Source organism: Periplaneta americana, chromosome 16 (assembly GCF_040183065.1).
Source record: "Periplaneta americana isolate PAMFEO1 chromosome 16, P.americana_PAMFEO1_priV1, whole genome shotgun sequence".
Lineage (NCBI taxonomy): Eukaryota > Metazoa > Arthropoda > Insecta > Blattodea > Blattidae > Periplaneta > Periplaneta americana.
This window is the reverse complement of record NC_091132.1, coordinates 13,201,614-13,220,917: the sequence shown is the minus strand read 5'-3', so window position 1 is coordinate 13,220,917 and position 19,304 is coordinate 13,201,614. Positions and strand designations below refer to the sequence as shown.

General features: G+C 33.0%; 1 protein-coding gene and 1 long non-coding RNA gene across 6 annotated transcripts in view; one reads left to right on the top strand and one right to left on the bottom strand.

Annotated features, from left to right (window-relative positions):
• The window catches only part of LOC138716310 (UNC93-like protein), a 298,280-nt gene that overhangs the window by 183,027 nt on the left and 95,949 nt on the right, over nt 1–19,304 (top strand). Inside the window, exon 1 of one of the 5 annotated variants that reach the window (XM_069849258.1) lies at nt 2,464–2,578. The exons of 3 other annotated variants lie outside the window; for them this stretch is intronic. In XM_069849258.1, coding sequence (XP_069705359.1) covers nt 2,560–2,578 — 19 coding nt within the window. In that variant the 5' untranslated portion in view covers nt 2,464–2,559. One more of the 5 variants, XM_069849260.1, reaches the window with a different exon arrangement.
• LOC138716311 (uncharacterized) overlaps nt 1–19,304 on the bottom strand; it is a 417,126-nt gene that overhangs the window by 355,169 nt on the left and 42,653 nt on the right. Inside the window, exon 2 of the long non-coding RNA XR_011336634.1 lies at nt 2,996–3,071. This is a non-coding gene — a long non-coding RNA (uncharacterized lncRNA). The remainder of the gene's footprint in view (nt 1–2,995; nt 3,072–19,304) is intronic.

Below are 19,304 nucleotides of genomic sequence, written 5' to 3'. Positions count from 1 at the left end.
GATCCTAGTGGCTAACAACTGAAGTTCAACTGTCATTGGATGCATATTCCCTAAGTATTGAGCTTCGTGACCGTATGTACTAGACTGTGGTAGTAGTATGAAACGCCTGTCAGGTTAGACTACACGCACGTCTTTCGATATCATTATTATACTCCAGCATAAACAGTTAATTCGAACGTATTACAGTACAAAATAAATCATGAATATAATCCCCATCACCAGCGTTTGCTCATACGGGACTAAATTATTCAATTTATATTTCTGTTTTGTTTAAATATTAGATATATGAAGGGTACACGGGAATAACGATCAAGGTCCATTTTTGAAAGTTTCGAGAAAAACGAATTTTAAAGTTTAAGCACTTAATACTTTGTTATGTGTGTGTTTAATAGAAATTGACGTAGTGGAATGTCAAGAACGATGATTTCTTATTACTAGCTAGACCACATGATAGTACTTCCTTTCCTGGCATTATTAACTCAATTTCGATTTTTGATGGACCTTGATCGTTTTTCCCGTGTACCCTTCATATTCATTCTTGTTTGATGTATATAATAATAGTTCTTTAATGTATTTTTGTTTCTATTACTTTTAATATGTATTTTCGTAGTTTCCTGATTGTAATAACTGTAAATAAATGTGTATTTAAATTCGATTATAACTTAAATAAAATAAATATTTTAAAAAGAATTCCATATGCTAATGTAAAAAGGTGATTTTGTTTGGATACACGATAAATTATTTGATAATCTGTTACACCACAAAGACCTTCATGGTAAGCTTGGACAGTAGACAAACCCCACAAGTTTAGACCGCCGCATAACAGCTATACTTCGTTCCACAATGTCTGACAGGAGATGTAAACTTTCCCGGCAAAGGAGGAGAGAAGTATAACTGCTATTGAACCAATGGCAGAGGCCTCACTCCACGCATGACTTGAGGTTGGGCGGTCAGAAGCGTTCTACTTTGGAATTTCCTACCGAGCAATGTAAGAGACTGTCAGACATGAAATAATTCCCGTTTCAGTTTTTTATTGCTTCTAGAAAAACATATGCATATGAAGACAGGATAAATATTCAAACTACCTCGTGAGAGTATGAATTATTATTATTATTATTATTATTATTATTATTATTATATTATTTGTAAATTAATCATTGTAATCTTTGTTCTTCATATTGTTGTTCTTATCTCAATCTTTTAGTTAATTTGTACAATAGTTGTTCACTTCATTGTATTAAATATATCACTGTGCAGGACTTTGATTGGCCAATGGCTGTTGTCCAGCAGATAAATAAATAAATAAATAAATAAATAAATAAATAAATAAATAAATAAATAAATAAGCAAATAAGTAGTCTTAGGTAAATAAATAAATAAACAGTCTTAGGTGAATAAATAAATAGATAAATAAATAAGTGAAAAAAATAAATACATAAATAAATAGGCCTAAGTAAATATATATACATAAATAAGGAAATAAAAAAGTAAATAAGTGAATAAATAAGTAAATAAATAAGTGAATAAATGAATAAATTAGTAAATAAATAAGTGAATGCATAAGTGATTAAATAAATAAACAAATAAATAAGTGAATAAATAAGTAAATAATTAAGTCAATGAATAAATAAGTAAATAATTAAATAAATAAGTGAATGAATAAGTAATTAAATAAACAAGTAAATAAATAAATGAATAAGTGAATAAATACATAAATAAATAAGTAAACAAATAAATAAGTAAATAAAGAAGTAAATAAATAAATAAGTACATAAATAAATTACAAGTGAATGAATAAGTGAATAAATAAATAAGCAAATTAATAAGTAAATAAATAAATGAGCAAATGAATAAGTAAATAAATAAATAAGTAAATAAATAAATGAGTAAAATAAGTAAATCAGTAAATAAATAAGCGAATAAATAAATAAATAAATAAATACGTGAATGAATAAGTGAATAAATAAATAAATAAATAAATACGTGAATGAATAAGTGAATAAATAAATAAATAAATAGAAATATACATGAATAAATGAAAAATTTAACAATAATAATAATAATAATAATAATAATAATAATAATTCTTAGTAATTAATAATAATAGTAATTATTATTATTTATTTATTATTATTACCCACGACAACTGCAATCGGTTGTAAAGAAACGCTTCGTATCTTATGGTACGTTCAGAAAATCGATTTTAAATAGTTAAGTATGTCACTATTACACTAATCAACCAGTGTTCTGTAAGAATATCACTCTTGACTCTGTCTTTTGCATACAATGGGCACGTCAAAACGTCAGGATTGCATACAGCGATACAGTTATTCTATAAAAATTGACCCTGTCAATCAATAAAAGGAGTAACACATAATTCAAAGCGGAAATACGCTACTTGGAGGAGATTCATTCTGCGCGGTGACACAAAGACTGTATGGCCTGCATTATCAGCGGCGGAGGTGATAAAGAGCGCGGGCTAGCATATATTGTGAAGCCCAATGTGGCGGACCTTAGTGCCGCCATACCGTGGACAGTGTATAGGTCGTCTAGCTTGCGATGGGAAAGGAAGGCCAAGGTATGGGAGATTTATTGTACAACACTCTTTTATACATTGTTGACCTACATTCATTCTCATAAACAGCTGCACCATAAAATAGCTATAGAATTTATTAAGCGAAACTGTCGATATCAGGGACATCGCAACACCTTGTGGGCTTTTCGGGATCGAAGCCCATAATTTATTGCTCTCTAAATACCTGCGCATATATGCAATACAGACATTAATAGTTTTAAATAACCTCGAAGAATTTTTTTTGAGAAATGATAACCACGAAATTATTTTCATAAAATTGTGATTTTTTTTTTAAACAAATCTGTGTAAAGTGGCACAAAACGCGATATCAGTGAATTGAATACAATTTATTTTAAGTGGCGAGAACGTTTATACATTTTTAAAGTGTTCATAAACATTACTTCATCAAAAGACATTTACCTTCGGAAGAATCAGGATGCAGTCGACACTAAGGCTGGATCGATAAGTTTCTTCGAAGATTTCCGGTTCTTCTTTCCTACAACAGAATTAAAAAAACGTAAGTGGTTTCAGAAGTGTATATGAGAGTGATTGTTTATTGTTTTTCATTCACACATTCTCCTCACACACACTAAAACTTGAAGACTATTTTAGAACAACCCACTCAACAAATATAGGGAAAGGTCAAACCGAAGACTTTTCCTAACTATTGAGCTAATGGATATACGTGCATTTTTGCATCAGTGCTAACAGTTTTCTATAAATTGGGCGTTTTTGAATTTCTAATATTTAATTGAAGAGTCCACTGCAAGAATGATGGATGTCACTTTCTTGTCGAATTCATTGCTTAAGACATATAGAATGTACATACAGAGTTATATGGCATTAACACTGATAGTCATTGTCCAGTAATGATCGGAAAATCACAGTTAAGCTTTGAGCGCTAAGCATTTCAAACATTCAATCGATTCTCCTGCAAAATGTATTCCAAATGACATCCATCATTCTTGCAGTGGACTCTTCAATTGCTATACTTCTGTAGTGAGGATATTAAAAGGTTGACTTAATGGAAATTTGCGTGAAGTATTTGTACAAAATTTTTAATTTTTATTTTTATTTATTTATTTATTTATTTATTCATTCATTTATCTGAACTGTGACCGAACACGAGCGCTGCTCATTCGGTCCTCAAATTTTGTTAATATTACTGTATGTCCTTTTTTATATTGATTGTATTATTTTATTTCTATTTCTATTGTAACTATATTCTGTATTCTGATGACAAAAAATATATCCTAATTCGAAAATTATTTATAATTAAAGCGCACCTATTGAAGAAACTTGAGCAATCTAAAGTTCACTTTCTTGATCATCTTTGGTCTGAACCAGAACAAAACAACTGCTCTGAACTAGGAATTTTGTATATAAATTTGATTACGTTCAAAGATGATAAGTTTAAAAATTGTAATAATAATAATATTAATAATAATACTATTATTATTATCAACAATTATTATCATCATCATCATCCTCGCTACGATCTCGTCTTTTGTCCTCAATCTTATTAGGGTTTTTGAACCAAAACCACGTCTTTACAAGAAACGTGATTCCCCAGATCATGTAAACCTTACTTAACACTAAATATGCAATCAAAATTCGCCCTATAAATAACTTAAAAATATAAAAGTATATACAACTATATAAAGCAACAGGCCCAGTGACTTCTCAATCTTGGTTATGAATTTTTAGTTATGCAGATAAAGATTTAGCAAGGGCGTATATTATTCTGTATGAGTATTTATACAGGTTGCAGTTGTACTGAGAACAGTAATTTTTAGCCTGCATGCAAATCCAGTCATGTTTGCCTGAGGGTAAACATGCAGCAATGTTGTGCTGAACGGTATTTCATGGTGGAATGTCATTAGTATGAGACTTGTTGGAATGGAAATAATTTGTTATGCCTACATTTGCCATTACAAAACAATATTGCTTTTCAAATTGGTTAGTGAAACTTCTGTCGACGGTAACAATATTGCTATCTTTTCAGATATACATATATACACGCACGCACATACATACATACATGCATGCATACATACATACATACATACATATCCTGAATACATACATACATACATACATACGTACGTACGTACGTACGTATACATACATACACACATACGTACGTACGTACGTATACATACATACACACATACATACGTACGTACGTATACATACATACATACATAGCCTGAATACATACATACATGCATGCATACATACATTGATACATATACATTCATGCATACATACATACATACGTACGTATACATACATACACACATACATACGTACGTATACATACATACATACATACGTACGTATACATACATACATACACACATACATACGTACGTACGTATACATACATACATAGCCTGAATACATACATACATGCATGCATACATACATTGATACATATACATTCATGCATACATACATACATGCATGCATACATACATACATGCATGCATACATACATTGATACATATACATTCATGCATACATACATAGCCTGAATACATACATACATGCATGCATACATACATTGATACATATACATTCATGCATACATACATAGCCTGAATACATGCATGCATACATACATTGATACATATACATTCATGCATACATACATACATAGCCTGAATACATGCATGCATACATACATACATACATACATACATACATACATACTGTACATTACATGCTCACATACGATACTATACAATACAACAAAATACAATGCACTACATACCATTACAATTGAGTACATACATACAAAATAATATTGAAATCAAAATATACCTAGATTGCAATACAGTACAGTGCGGGGAACAGAATACCATACTCGTACATACAATAAAATACGGTACACTTATTACAATAGAATACATAGTCTACATGAGAATACAGAAAACACACTACAATACAAGACGTACACTACAATACAGTATGTACACTGTAATGGAGTACATGCACAATAATGCAATATATACATTACAATACAGTATATATACTACAATACAGTACATACACTACAATACAGTAATACACTACAATACAGTACATATGCTACAATGCAGTACTTACACTATAATGCAATATATACACTACAGTACAGTACATACGCTATAATACAATATATACACTACAGTACATACACTACAATACAGCACTTACACTATAATACAATATATACACTACAGTACAGTACATACACTAAAATACAATATATACACTACAGTGGAATACACACACTATAATGCAATATATACACTATATACTACAATACAGTACATACAGTACAATACAGTACATACGCTACAATACAGTAATTACACTATAATATAGTACTTACACTATAATATAGTACTTACACTATAATACAATACATACACTACAATACAGTACATACACTATAATACAATATATAAACTACAATAAGTACACATACTACAATACAGTACATATGCTACAATACAATATATACACTGCAATATATTACATACACTATAATGCAATATATACTCTACAATACGGTATATATTTCTTTTTTATTTCAGTAGGTTATTTTACGACGCTTTACCAACATCTCAGGTTATTTAGCGTCTGAATGAGATGAAGGTGATAATGCCGGTGAAATGAGTCCGAGGTCCAGCACCGAAAGTTACTCAGCATTTGCTCATATTGGGATTCGAACCCGGGCCACCAGGTCTCGCGGCCAGACGCGCTAACCGTTACTCCACAGGTGTGGACACAATACACTATATAGACTACAATATAGTACACACACAATACAATATATACACTACAGTACAGTAGCTATACACACTACAATATATAAACTACAATAAGTACATACGCTACAATACAGTACACATGCTGCAATACAATACAATACATTTGCACGTACAATACAATACATTCTAGTTTCGAGTTTTCGGATCGTTAGTTTGGGGGTTTTCACGCGGTGACTCACACCGACAAGGCTTTGACGTATGTCACCTTGCTTTGCGGAACCGAGCCAGTGTGCATGCTAACACCGAGGCGCGATTTTAAAAGCTGGTTTGTAATTTGTGAACAGAACTTGTTTACTTTCTCGTGGCGTCCCGCGAATCCGCCACAACCACCGCCACGCCGGCGTGTGACCCGGCCCTGACCGTTTTACTGCCGCAATCCTTTCGGTTCATAGAAGTAACACCCTGGCGTGGAGCGTAAATTACGTCAAAGCTGAAGTTCATAACTGCGAAGACAAATTGAGACAACTCGCAACCGCCACTGCTCTGTGCATCAGTGCGAAGCGAGTTGCAGCGGGCTGTCGGTGCAATGCAAGCCCACGTCAAGGATGATTTAATTGTCACTACGCTGACACGTGGTGGGACTCCGATGACATGGGACAGCTCATGGCCGGGCCTTCACGTAACACAACACATTGGCAAAGGATGTACGTCATCCCATATTATTTGCAGATGAAACTAGTCATATGCGTTACAAGAGCGGTATGTTGAAGTTTTCATGTCCGAAGAAAAGTGTGAAAAAGCGAAACTTAGTTGAGCTTTCTTAATTTCCGAGAATTGAAAGAAAACATACCGCTCGTATATCGTACATTATTTTGTGCGAAGATCGTTTATTACATACTTGAAAGAGGAATTTCTAATTAGTTGCAATGAAATCTCCATCTTGGTTTCTGTTCAATGACAGCAAATTTGGAAAACAAAAATACCTATCTTCAACATTGTTGCTTTAAAATGTTTTCTGTGTTTACTATACTCCAGCAGGCCGTAATGTACGTCTGTCTTTTTTTCCCCAGTCTATAAATGCGAACTTAAAACAATCGGTAAGGTTATGTAATGATTTATTTTTAATTTTAATATTTTAACAATATTATTTATATAACATATTGCAGTAATAACATCGGCATCTGGAATCTTGTTGATTTTTTCACGGCTTCCTTAATGTTACTTGCATCACGAATGCAGTAACTTTAGTGGAGTTGTAGAGTTTACTTAATTTTTGCAAATATTTAAAAACAATAATTAACAGCGCAATTTAGGTGAAATTGCAGTGGTAAGTTTCCAATTTATAATTATTACTATATTGAACGTCTCTAAAAATAATATGTTAAAAGCCTAAAGCAGTAAAATCAATATGTCACTTAAGCGGTAAGAAGAGGGAAATTGTTATGTGTGTTAGGTTGGGAATACTGAATGTGGAATTTTACACTTTCCGCGGATTGGTTTTGTGCGGAAAACAAGCAAATACGCACGATCTCACACAAAAGTATAGTAATTACAGCCAATAACTCCAACACATTCCAATCTTCAACAGAGGAAATTCTCTTCAAAATATGTGACTGGTTCTCAGTCAATAAATGAGTATTAAATTGTAACAAAACAAGCATAATTCAATTTAAATCCTGTCAAAATTCAACCTCGCAAATTTCTAGCGCAATAATTAACAATAGATCCCTATTAGAAACAACAACCAAATTTCTTGGCTTAAAAATGGATAATGTGTTAAATTGGAAAAATCATATTAAAGAAATTACCCCCAAACTAAATTCAGCATGTTTTGCTATTAAATCTATGCAAAAGATAGTAAATATCAATACGTTAAAATCAATATACTTTGCATACTTCCACTCGGTAACGAGTTCTGGAATAATATTCTGGGAAAATTCCACAGATAGTAACAGTATATTCCTACTACAAAAAAGAGTAATTAGAATAATAGTAGGTGCCAAATCTAGGGAATCTTGTGGGACTATTTTCAAAAAACTACAAATAATGCCCATGGCTTGTCAGTATATCTTTTCATTAATAGTCTTCCTCGTATGTAATCGTGAAAACTTTGTAACTAATTCAACAGTTCATAGCATAAATACACGTCAAAAAAATGACTTTCATACTCCATCGAGAAGTCTATCATGCTATCAAAAAGGAGTGCGTTATATGGCAGTAAAAATTTTAATAGCCTCCTTATCGATATAAAAAATTAAACTCTAGACATAAGATTATTTAAGGCCAAATTAAAGAAGTACCTAATTTCTCACGCCTTCTATTCTGTAGGTGAATTCATGACATTCAACAACGCTTCATGAAATTGATACTAAAACTTTGTGTTGTAGTAGTAGACTATATTGTAAATCTCTTCTGTATATATTTCATCTAGACTGTGACTATAAATTAAGACTTTATAATAAGTATTAAGTTTTTTGACTTGTTCCATATTCTAGCTGTGAAGCAATGTATAAATACCATGGAATGTTAGTACAATACAACAGGACAAACATCGATATAATATTCTTACATAGTGATAAAACTTTATAAAGATAATGAATCACCTTTCACTTTTATATTCTCAATTTTTTTTATTATTGTCTTCAAAATACATGCTTTACTTGTAGTTCACAATTACAAACAGATTTCGTGACGGAAAATCGACATTCAAAGCCATTTTTGACATTTTTATTTTCAATGCATTTACTCAAATTGAAATTATTTATTTAATCTAACAGGATTAAGGCGAAAGGGTTTTCGCTTACATCGTACCACATAGCACATAGAAATATAAACAGAAATCCTCCTCAGAAACGAACTCTTCTCAGTGAAGCAGAGAAATAACGGTTCGGAACACGTTAAAATCTGTTTACTATTTGTTTAGATCAGTGTTGAGTTCCCTTTGGTTGGCAGCAATGCGTAAGCAAAGCGGAAGTAGTACTCTCCGGCCGCCGCGTTCCGTTAAAAGAAGGATCAAGGAAAGTTCGCGGATAGTACTTATATTTTGAAAAAGTGCAAAATAAATTTAAAACCACTACAAGTTTTTACTCACAACACTGAATTAACAGCTATTTATGCAACAAGTTGCGAAGTTATAGCGTTTTAAGGGAAGACTCCACTGAAAATCATGAAAATTTTTCCAAATTTTTTTAGCTATTTCACTTATTCAGAATTTATATTTTCATACCCCAAATGGATTCAGCTCAGTTCTCATTACAAATACTCGTATATTTACACTTTTCAAATTAAGGCTGGAAGGGGGCGTGGAATTTAAAGAGCTGTCAAAATTGTTTTTCATCAAAGAATTCTTTTTTTAAAATTTCTGATTACAAATATAGTAACTTTTTGTTGGCTCCCTGAAGTTACTAGATGAATGTAGCGGAGGAGAATATTAATTTACATAAATATTCATTTTATTTTCAAATCTATTTTTTCGTGTTCATTTTTGTTGATTCAACACCAGCTTTCTTATGCCAAATATTAATCAATCTGGATGAAATTTTTACTGCAAGTATTTATGAGGTTAGGTTAGGTTAGGTTAGGTTAGGTTAGGTTAGGTTAGGCTAGGCTTTGGGGAGGCCGAGACGTAGGTGGGAAGATAATATTAAAATGGATTTGAGGGAGGTGGGATATGATGGTAGAGACTGGATTAATCTTGCTCAGGATAGGGACCAATGGCGGGCTTATGTGAGGGCGGCAATGAACCTCCGGGTTCCTTAAAAGCCAGTAAGTAAGTAAATATTTATGAGATAGATGCATGTTTCTATGCATTTATTTTGTGAGAAATGCTGCTAGTTTATTTTATTAATATTTTTCTTAACGCTGCTAGTTTATTTTATTAATATTTTTCTTAGCAGCATTTCTCACAAAATAAATGCATAGAAACATGCAGCTACCTCATAAATACCTGCAGTAAAAATTTCATCCAGATTGATTACTATTTGGCATAAGAAAGTTGGTGTTGCATCAACAAAAATGAACACACAAAAATAGATCTGAAAATAAAATGAATATTTATATAAATTAATATTCTCCTCCGCTACATTCATCTAGTAACTTTAGGGGGCCAACAAAAAGTTACTAGATTTGTAATCAGAAATTTCAAAAAAGAAGTCTTCGATGAAAAACAATTTTGACAGCTCTTTAAATTCCACGCCCCCTTCCAGCCTTAATTTAAAAAGTGTAAACATACGAGTATTTGTAATGAGAAGTGAGCTGAATCCATTTGGGGTATGAAAATATAAATTCTGAATAAGTAAAATAGCTAAAAAAAAAAAAATTGGGAAAATTTTCATGATTTTCAGTGGAGTCTTCCCTTAAGCACGAGAAGTGAACACGGCGAGTGCTTAAAACGCTAGTTTCGCATTTGCTTCATACAAGATTTTTTAAACAGTCACTCGAGAATCCCAAATATATTCATATTTTGAAAAGAATAAAACTGTTCTTTCGTTCTCTCGCAATGGCGAACTTCTGATGTTAAAGACAAAAGAGTATCACATTCGTATGGAAAGAGATAGATTTCACAGCCTTCGGATATGTACTGTAGTAGGCTATGGTGATTGTTTCCATAGGAAAAAAATTCCAAACAAGATTCTAGGGGAAGAAGGTAAAACTTGTAGAAAACAATAATGAGATTCAATATTATGCTACAGAACATAACTGTGTCCTGCGAGAAGAAAATAATGTATGTATCAGGTCTCCAAATATTATAATTTCCAATTTAAATAATAATTGTGTTGTCAATATCTATACTAATAATAAATCCGTAGCCAAAATTTTTCTGGTAATTTTCGATTTTCCAAACATAATTGGTGTTAACATGTATAATTAACCATACTGAAACCGAAAATCGCTTTTTTGACATTTTTGTTTGTATGTCTGTCTGTCTGGATGTTTGTTACCTTTTCACGCCATAATGGCTGAACGGATTTCGATAAAAATTGGAATATAAATTAAGTTCGTTGTAACTTAGATTTCAGGTTATATGGCATTCAAAATACATTATTCAAAAGGGGGGGGGGTTATAAGGGGGCCTGACTTAAGTAAATCTAAATATCTCGCTTATTATTGATTTTTGTGAAACATGTTACATAACAAAAGTTTCTTTTATAAATGATTTCCGATAAGTTTTATTCTTTGAAACATTTTTATAGAACTGATATTTAAGGATATACAAGACATTTAAAATAACAATACAATACATTTTTACCGCCACCTCAGATTATAGCGTTGTTGTTCCTGCAGTAACTCCTATGTGCGAAATATAAAATTTTTGAGTAAGAAGAAAAAACACATTTATTCATTCCATGGCATTGGTACATAGGAGATCGTGAATTCTTACATTTTCGAAAGAAATAAATATAATTACATATCACTGTTTATGCTGTATCACTATTTAAGTTATTTGAAGGGTTCAGAATCATAGTGGGCCAAGCGCCATTTACTGAAGACGTAGAAAACAAGGGTTAAAATTAAGTTATTATCATAATTCAATGGAAACATATAGCAAGTAATATAAAGTATACACATTACAACCAAAAGAAATGTCAATATTCATTAAGCTATGGTTGCATGTAATAACAATTAAGAAATATGTTAAATGAATTGTCATTGCACCAAATGGGTGCTCTCTGGATCAAAATGATCGCATTTTAATTTTTTAAATACAATTTAAATTCAGTAACATATTAAACGATTTATTCTTCTATCAAACACGAATGTTCCCTGGATCAAATGTCCTATTTTAATTATGTAATTACTTTATATTTACTTCTAACTGGTGCAGCGGAGCGCACGGGTACGGCTATTTTATAATAAATAAATAGTTGGAATTTATATTTTCAGTATTTCTAATTAGCGTGCTTAAAAGTACTTCTAAGCAACGAAATTTACTTTTAAGCATGCTAATTTATGGAAGCCGAAATCAATAAGTTTTCGATACAAAAATAAGTATCGAAAAGTCATCATTTTGAAACGACTGACGAAAATAGTAATTATTTATGAAGTGGGTAGTACTTTGACAGGAGTGTAGGTTTGAGAAACGAGGCTAGCGTATTATATAAGGCACTATTAACCTGCGCAGTAACCTCGAATCACTAGTCTATCCTGTTCGCTTTCGGTCGCGATAGCTCTTTTCCGCTCTGGGAACTCTTGTATGACGTTTATAAATTATCGGTTTAAAATGCTCAAAATTTAAATACCGGGCCTGGTATCTTCTGTACAATCGCCTTCAAATGCATCATTCATACAGTATGTTGCAATAATCACGACGGCACAAAATTAACTACTTTTGACGTAAACTGCGGCCTTTGAAGTTTCATGATCAGTCACAATTATTTCGTAACTCTCTCTGATCACTGCTTCCAAATTATATATCTGGACAATTTGTTTTCCAAAAATTGTAAAAGTTGTAGAAAGTTTTATTTTCCCTGGCAGAGTTAAGGCCGTAAGGCCTATTCTTTCACTCCAAACCCAGCATTCTCCAATCTTTACTATTTTCTGCCTTCCTCTTAGTCTTCGCATATGATCCATATATCTTAATGTCGTCTATCATCTGATATCTTCTTCTGCCCCGAACTCTTCTCCCGTTCACCAATCCTTCCAGTGCATTCTTCAGTAGGCACTTTCTTCTCAGCCAGTGATTCAACCAATTCCTTTTCCTCTTCCTGATCAGTTTCAGCATCATTCTTTATTCACCCACTCTTTTCAACACAGATAAATTTCTTATTCTGTCTGTCCATTTCACACCCTCCATCCTTCTCCATATCCACATTTCAAATGCTTCTATTCGCTTTTCTTCACTTCGTTGTAATGTCCATGTTTCTGCACCATACAATGCTACACCCCACACAAAGCACTTCACTAGTCTCTTCCTTAGTTTTTTTTCCAGAGGTCCGCAGAAGATGCTCCTTTTTCTATTAAGGGACGAGGAAGGTATTTTTTAAAACTTTTTCCTATTTGGTGTAAAAGTATTAATTTTTTGTATGTAGAGAGCTCATAGCTGTGGCAACTCAACCAAATAAAAATATTAGAAAAAAATATTTGGGGGCCCAAATTTGAAAAAAATATATCCAATGAAGGATTGTACTAAAACCGATGTATCTAAATCGTTTTTAAAGATAGATTCAAACAGTTGTTTGCAATGTATTTGCAAAAGCATGTTCTACAAACTGTCTGTAACAGAATTTTGATATTAGTCCCTACGTTTGTACAACAAACAATCAAAATTTAATAATAATTTTCTGATTTCCTTTCTTGCAAACAAACGGACGTATTTTTAAAATGAAATGAAGTAACAAAATTCTGTTACAGAGAAAAGTTTCCTAAAAGTCTAAAGAATGTGTGTTCTAAATGTCATGCATATATCTTTAATAGTTCAGAAATTATATCCATTTTGTCTGGAAATGTAGCAAAAAAATGATGAAGTTACTGGAAACCGATAAAAGCGGGCGTGTGATTTAAAAATCCATAGCGCAGAAAGTTTAAAAATGGCGACTCAACATCCCATAAGGGCACAAATACCCACAACATGTTATGCTATGCATTCCACACATATCACAGAGTAGGCTATCCTAAAAAATTTTTTTTTAATTTATTCATTTTTCACCAAAAAAATGCCATCCTCTTCCCTTAAAAGCTTCCTTTGCCATTGTGAACGGGAGAAGAGTTCGGGGCAGAAGAAGAGATCAGATGATATACGACATTAAGATATATGGATCATATGAGGAGACAAAGAGGAAGGCAGAAAATGGGAAAGACTGCTGGGTTTGCCGTGAAAGACCTGCCCTTGGGGAGAACACTATGAATGAATGAATGTTGGACAAAGTAACATATTCTCGTTCTCGGAACAGTCCTGTTATGGGAGTCCACTTTCCAGTTATGCAATATTCTCGTACTTTACCCCCCACGAAGTAACGTTCACTCGTGTTTCCTTGGGTTTGTCCAGTCCCTTGACGGCTATTTCGCACATCCCTTCCATCAGTACATTACTGTCGCCCCACGTCATACTTCTTTTCACCGTGATTAATTCCAGGAACTGATAACGCAGTGGGACTCGAACCCCAAGGTTTCAAGTATAACACCGAATGTCCTTCATTTCAGTGAGTCTACGTGGGATTGTTACCTTTCAGCCAAATGCGGGGGGAAACTGTGAACAAGTTCAGCAAAGATTCGTAATGGTTATTCGGGGACACATGAATTCCTATTACTAAAATCTTTTGCCTTTTCGAAATATTTGGACGCCTTCAGTGTCTAATTCCTACCGACTGGATGAAGTGAAATTGCTTTACTACTATAGAATATTCGGACCTTAAATTGCAGTAGAACAAAGAATGGAAACTATTCGTCTCTTTCCTTCTCATGAATTTCACCATAAGCGCTATCCTTTTCTAATCAAACGAGGTTGCCACATTTCCGTAAAACATATAGTAATCGATTAAACACATGAATATATAGCTACGTAAAGAATTTGAAGCTGCATCTGTTGGCGTTAATGAAAAATGTAGTACGAAGTAATTAAGGGTTAAAATGTCAATACAATGAAAATTTATCCAAAATGCAAAATCTTCGCAACACGAAACGTATCTCGTCATAACTCCTATATTAAATCCGTTAGAAACTTTTCCTTTTTATTGTTGGTAAAGAAACATTCATTCTCTACGTACGTAAGTTTAAGTCTACATTTAAATGATAAAAAAATGCAGAATTTCTCTTTCGTTTTAGTCATAGTCAGAATTTTTACACGAAAACATGAAAAAGTCAGCCAGCGGAAAACTTTTTTTTTGGTGTTGTCTACACATGTGGTCAAAGCGGAAGAAATGTCCTTCGAAGATGGAAGTTATTTTTAAAACAAACCGCAAGTCTCTAGCTCATTTAGTTCCATATTTATGATTTAAGAAAAGTTGGATATCCGCTCTGTTTCGTTTTGACGCGCCGAGATAGCTCTTGCAGCTATCGTACAACACACAAAAATCAGAATTTTCTCTCATGGAGATCACGGAGTTATATACATTTCAATCTTGAGACGGTCACGTGCATTGACGATCTATAAGTAATTTTATAGTGCAATATATCCAATTATATACAAGTAATTTTGTAAGTGAGTGTTGGTGCTTGTGCTAGAGTTTCTTAAAGTAAAACTTGTGGAAGATAAAATAAGATATAGGCCTATATCATATCAGAGTGTAAAATACATTTTCAAATTAAGAAGAAACGTTTCACAGATAAGCTTATGTAGTTGTGACGTTTCGCTTAAACCACTCTTGCGCGCAATCTTCTGCAGTTCACGTCGCAACAACTCAATCCACAAGCGCTGTACTGTAATTTAAGGTCCGAATACTCTTTTTTTATACTACAAAATCAACTAAACCAAATTGGTTTCGGAGGCCATTTATCTTCTTCTGACATAAGCAAATTGTGTGTTCTCTATGTTATAATTTCACTCTATGTTTACGAGTTTACCAAGGAGCCTTGGAATTTGTGGATATGTATGGCGGATACATAACTTTCACACGACCAGTAATTGCAGATTCAGATAGTCAAATACTTCCAGGGTGGAGTTGTTGATGATGATGATGATGATGATGATGATGATGATGATGATCAAAATGGAGGTCTCGATTATAATGATAATGCTGACAATTACGATCATTATTAGAAGCAGAGGGTCAAGAGATATCCAAGCATTGGACTCAAGTTTGTCGTTGCCCTTTTGTCTTTCTTCCATTTTTAATACACTAAATTTATCTTCCGGTATGGACAAAAGTGACACCGGATCTCCATTATAATTGTGTCAAACATTTATGCTGTTATTGTGAGCATGGTTGGGATTATAAGGATATTTGGAAGTTGAAATAAAAGTCTGATATTTGTCTGATATTTTTAATTTCTGTCTTCATACTCCCCGGATTTAAATTTAACAAGACGGAACCTTTTAGTCAACTATTTCATACGCGCTTCCTCATTCTATGAAGCCTAATTTCCACACAACAATACAACTGATAGTCGAAACGATTGACACATCGAAATGACGCCTGTTAGTTGTTTGAAATTATAGTGAATAATATAATAATGTGTCACTACAGAGAATAATTGTATTCATCTGGAAATTAATAGAGCAGTTAAGTACCTACTTTAGAATTAGGCTTTTTAAAATTAAATATGTGTCTTTATAGTCCCGCATTTATTAATTACCGCGTTTCTTTACGATTATAATTTCTTATTAAATTAAAATTAAGTTCAATATTTCGTTAAACTTTTACACGTTAAAAAACGTTTCATATCAATCTTTTCCAAGTCCATCTGTTAACGAAATCACAGATCTACAGCAACTATTTCAAACAGGGTCCCCTTGTATATAGATATAAATCACTGAAATAAAGAATCGCCAAAATACATTTTTTATTTCTTAAAAGAGTGCAAAGACATTTGTATACTGTATATCCCTGCCTGCTGGATCGATCGAGCAGGCAGTGGTACATATTATTCTTGACGCATGCGCGAAAGCTTCACCAGTTGTCGTTTGTTTTTCAGTCATTGTTGCACCTGTAGTAATGAAGCAATTTAATATGTTGTATTTATTTCTGGTTTTCATATTGAGTTTGTGTGTGATGAACTGGCGCCAGAAAAGAACAGAAAAAACTGATAAAAGAATTAGTGTAAGTATACGCATTACATACCAGTTCGGCGATAATTCAATACTATTATCATTCAGTGAGTGACAATACCGTTTGTAGTTCAAATCTGGTAACTGAATTAAATTCCAGCTATTCTAATTGCTTACCCGTCCCGTATTACTTTAAGGAATTTTTATTGTATGCTGGTAGCACCGTTCGTTGCGAAAGTGAATTATTGGTAAATAGTCTAGCGGTGGCAGAAAAACCAGAGCAGTACCTTTGTCAATAGTAGGCCTAAATATTATCTCTTGATTCCCTATACTTCATATGCAAACCTCTGACTGAAAAGAGGACGAGTTAACAGTTCGCTTAACGGTTTACCTCGATTTTTACGTACTGAACACATATGCTAGCGTCCTACAAGAATATTTATTCAACAACTTGCGATAACAGTTAGCAAACTTAGCTTGGGTGATAAAACCTATTTTCAGTAAAACTCGTGACTTCTACACTCACTCAGTCAAATTTTTAACGAACATTGTTGAGCCTTTAGTGTTGAACCAAATTTTTTTGATACACTATTTTGGACTTTCTGCTATTCCAAGATTTCATAGGTAGGCTTTCGAAGGCCCGATTAAAAAAAAACATGCTAAATTCAGTTTATGCTGATTCGAAGGTTTTATTGAACGTTCTTGAGATTTTTATGCCGAGCCTAGTTCTCAGCAATTCAGCCTGCTGTGTTTTTAATGCAGTTTTCAGAAAACATTGTTGTAACTTTCTGCTCATTGAAATCTTCAGTAAACTTTTTGTATGTCTTACAAGGTAAATTTTCAGAAAGAAACTTTTGCAATCTTCAAGTAAACAGAATTAATGTAATAATTAATTGAAGTAAATTCTTTAATAAATATTAATCTGATGTCTGTGCTGAACCATGTTTTATATAAAATTATATCAGTACCAAGGGAGAAAATATTCATAATTAACAACTGAAATAAGTGAATCTGTATTGTAAAAATAGTAATGCTGCCAACAAAATTAATTTCCTCTTGCAACAATGACAAACACTGCGGACAATGTAGAGTATCCACCGGCCACTGAACGAATATTTCACACTTCTATCACTACCAATGTGGCGCTATAACCAATTTTCGGCAGTCCAATGTAAAAGATTGGAAAGTTCAGAGAAAATACACAAATTCAATCTTTTAACATGATTTTTTTTCAATTCGGTAATTTTCTAGGAGACTTCGTTAGATATAGGCCACTCTGACACTGAACCAGGAGTAATTTAAGCTTATTAATCAAATATGGCTCTACTTACTGTTTTTTATATGCTCACCTGTTTGTAATTTCTATTTTATACATATTTCATTGTTATTTTCCATCCAGAGATGATCAAGAACGATGAATATTACTTAATGTTCGGGACGGCCCACAAGCAACAAGTTACACTAAAGATGTTTAGCATTAGTGCAAAACTGGCCTATGTCTCCTATAGTGGTCGGGACATAAGCAACCTTTACGAACACTGCTATTTGACCAAATAAACTACAATATTTCTGTGACGCTTTACGTAACAAAATCTTAAGAAAATTTTACGAGTTTTTATGGGGAGCTCAATTTCTTATAAACATTATTGTGTTTTTTAGACTTAATTTAATTTGTTTAGACTCGAAACTTTAGAAAATATTGTTGACAATTTTCTGCAGACACCCAACTTTCAGAATATATTTTTCTGACTTTCGTGTAGAGTACAATCTTCAGAAAACACTAATACATTTTTAGTGCCTAATCCCAGAAAATATTCTTCTGAGTTTTGGATAAATCCCATTCTTCTGACTACACTGTTACGATTTTTTTTGGATAGATCTCATTCTTGTGAGAACATTGTTGTGACTTTCAGAGTAGAGACCATTCTTCAGAAAACATTCTTGAAGCTGTTGGTACTAACCATTCTTCAGAAAACATTCTTGAAGCTGTTGGTTCGAAATTTTAGACGTAAGAGACATGGGCAGATAGTGAACTGGGCATTAACAATCCAGGCTGCCAAACAAACCAAGTTTCTCCCGTTTGAACGAGTGGACAAGGATGCAACAAGCATCAATATGGAAGCAATTTACTTGTCGCACGCGATGGACGTAGTTGTTGAAACTTGGGGAATTTTGTAGCAATGGGAAAAACTGTGATATCGAGATGACAGTTTTCTCAGTTCAAGCAATGAATCCACGGCGACATACAATGCATTGCGTGAGTAATAGAGACATTTTCTCGTCGTCAAAGTGACCAGAACATTGCGTCGTTATGTCTCCTTTGTGT